Source organism: Octopus bimaculoides, chromosome 23 (assembly GCF_046866305.1).
Source record: "Octopus bimaculoides isolate indiv1 chromosome 23, ASM4686630v1, whole genome shotgun sequence".
Classification (NCBI taxonomy): domain Eukaryota; kingdom Metazoa; phylum Mollusca; class Cephalopoda; order Octopoda; family Octopodidae; genus Octopus; species Octopus bimaculoides.
In genome coordinates, this window is record NC_142950.1 from 34,186,341 (window position 1) to 34,188,840 (window position 2,500).

Here is a 2,500-nt window from a genome sequence, read left to right on the forward strand (position 1 = left end):
TGAGTATTAAATTTTGATTCTACCTATATCAATGTCCACAAGTCGCCTTCTTTGATTGCTCCCACAATTCTAAATAAGAGTTGATTTCTTTATACTCACACTAAAGAAAATTCATCCTACAATTCTTTTAAGTTACTCACTATATGATACTGTACATGTTCACATTTTGTAAATAACTCTGGAGTCCATGGCTCATCTGCACTTACAGTTTCACTATATTACTTACATGATATTCACCCTCTGCTTATGCTTTCCTGCCTTTTCATTTCTTTGCTTTTGGCTCTCTGCTTTAAATCCTATCTTGTGCCTTTACAGGCTTTCTTCTCGTGTACATAGAGTAAATTTTATGCTGCATATTTTTGTTTTATTTCAATTTCATTGATTTTCAGAGGGTATATAAATACATACTCACACACACACACACACACACACACTTAAACATAGTCTTTTTTTTTTATTTAAAGGTCATAATACATGTATTAAAGTGCTATTAATAGTTTCTTATTCATCAGGCACAAACCACATATCATAACGATATGATATGTGGTTTGCGTCTGAAGAATATGTTTGAGTTTTCTCAATATATAGGTACAAAAATGGCAGTGTGGAAGAAAGTAACTTGCTTACCAACCACATGATTCTGGGTTCAGTCCTACTATGTGGCACCTTGGGCAAGTGTCTTCTACTATAGCCTCAAGCCGACCAAAGCCTTGTGAGTGGATTTAGTAGACGGAAACTGAAAGAAGTTTGTCGTGTGTGTGTGTGTGTGTGTATATATATATATATATATATATATATATATATATATATATATGTATATGTGTGTTGGGGTGTTTGTGTTTGCCCCCCACCGTCATGTGACAACCGATGTTGGTGTGTTTACATCCCCGTAACTTAGCAGTTCGGCAAAAGAGACTGACAGTATTAGAGACTGACAAAGACTAAGTCCTGGGGCCAATTTGCTCAACTAAAGGCGGTGCTCCAGCATGGCCACAGTCAAATGACTGAAACAAATAAAGGAACATATGAAACTATTAGAAGTGCTTTAGCAGATGCATCGGGAGCTTTAAATAAACAATATTTATCTCTCACCAGATGGAGAACTTTTTTTTGTTGAATTTTCTATCATGGATCAGTACATTATATATATAAACGTATGTGTGTATATATATCAGCGGCTCTATATATTCTTATCCATATTCTGCTGATAATTTATAAATATATTTCTGTCTCCACTGTTTCTTTTAAAACAGTTTGTTCCAATGCCAATCTCAAGAAATGTTCAAATGATGATGTTTGTATACCAAAATACCAATTTTGCGACAATTTTAATGACTGTGCAGATGGTTCCGATGAAGCTGGATGCAGTAAGTAGTATCTTATTTCTACAGTGTTCAACTTGTTGATATTTAATGATATATCTTTCTTTCCACATGTTAGTATGTCTTTATCAATGTATTTGTCTTAATGCCAAATATATGTTTATCTATCTAGCATACATTGGTGGAACTAGGAATTGCAACTTCAATGTATGAAGAGGAAATGTGAGGAAGAGAAAGGTGCAAATATATAAGTGTTGGAGGATTGTCTGAAGGGTCTGATGTGATGCTTTAGGATGATTTGGAAATGTGTGTGTCTGTGTGTGTGTGTGTGTTTGATGTTTGTGTGTGTGCATGTATCATTATTTCTCAGTTGTGTATGTATTTATGTGCATGTTTTGACTAGTGTGTGAACATGTGCAGATATTGTTGGCATGCAGATTGTGGGTACACGTGCATAACATTTATTTTTCCAATCTATTCATTTCCTCTTTCTGTTTATTCATCCTCCATATTTCTATTTTGCAGCTAGCGTCTCAAAGGACATACGGTTGGTTGATGGGATTACCATTGGACACAAAGGTCGACTGGAAGTTTTGGTTAATGGATCGTGGGGCTCTGCCTATGGGTTGCAATGGAGTGAGGTCAATGCACGTGTTGCCTGCAAGCAATTAGGATTCACGTAAGTTTATAAACAGCTTTTGTTGAAGAGTTATCAAAATAATAATGATGATGATAATGTAGTGGCGCGAAATTATAGCCGCCATTGAGGAAGTACTATTCTGCACATGCGCAGGGGACTTCACCACCTGAAGCCCATCGAGTTGCACATGCGTAGTAAAACTGGTACTTAAAGAGTGAGTTTCACTTTGTTAGGGAGTTGCGCGACAGACCTTCTACGTGACAACTCCTTGCTCCTCAACGAAGCACTCTTCACCTCGATGCCTTCCATGGTGATAGTTACTTGCTTCTCTGGCAGGCATCAAGGAAGCCCTTAACCTTCCAATACCAAATTACAACTTAATCAGCGGCTGCTAAGCCGAATGACAGGAATTGTGAAACCAAGCATCATCAAAAAAAAAAAATAATAATAATAATAATGCTAATAATGACAACGATAACAATAAAACTTCTACAGTTTCATTAGTAGCTTTTTTTTCTTTTATCCAGGGGATATGCTC

At 36.4% G+C, this 2,500-nt stretch overlaps 1 protein-coding gene across 1 annotated transcript in view; it reads left to right on the forward strand.

Annotated features, from left to right (window-relative positions):
- LOC106875180 (uncharacterized) overlaps window positions 1-2,500 on the forward strand; it is a 146,102-nt gene that overhangs the window by 56,354 nt on the left and 87,248 nt on the right. Inside the window, exons 31-33 of the mRNA XM_089340736.1 lie at window positions 1,254-1,367; window positions 1,848-2,001; window positions 2,490-2,500. The exon at window positions 2,490-2,500 is cut by the window's right edge and continues 156 nt beyond it. Of these exons, the coding sequence (XP_089196862.1) occupies window positions 1,254-1,367; window positions 1,848-2,001; window positions 2,490-2,500 (279 nt within the window). The remainder of the gene's footprint in view (window positions 1-1,253; window positions 1,368-1,847; window positions 2,002-2,489) is intronic.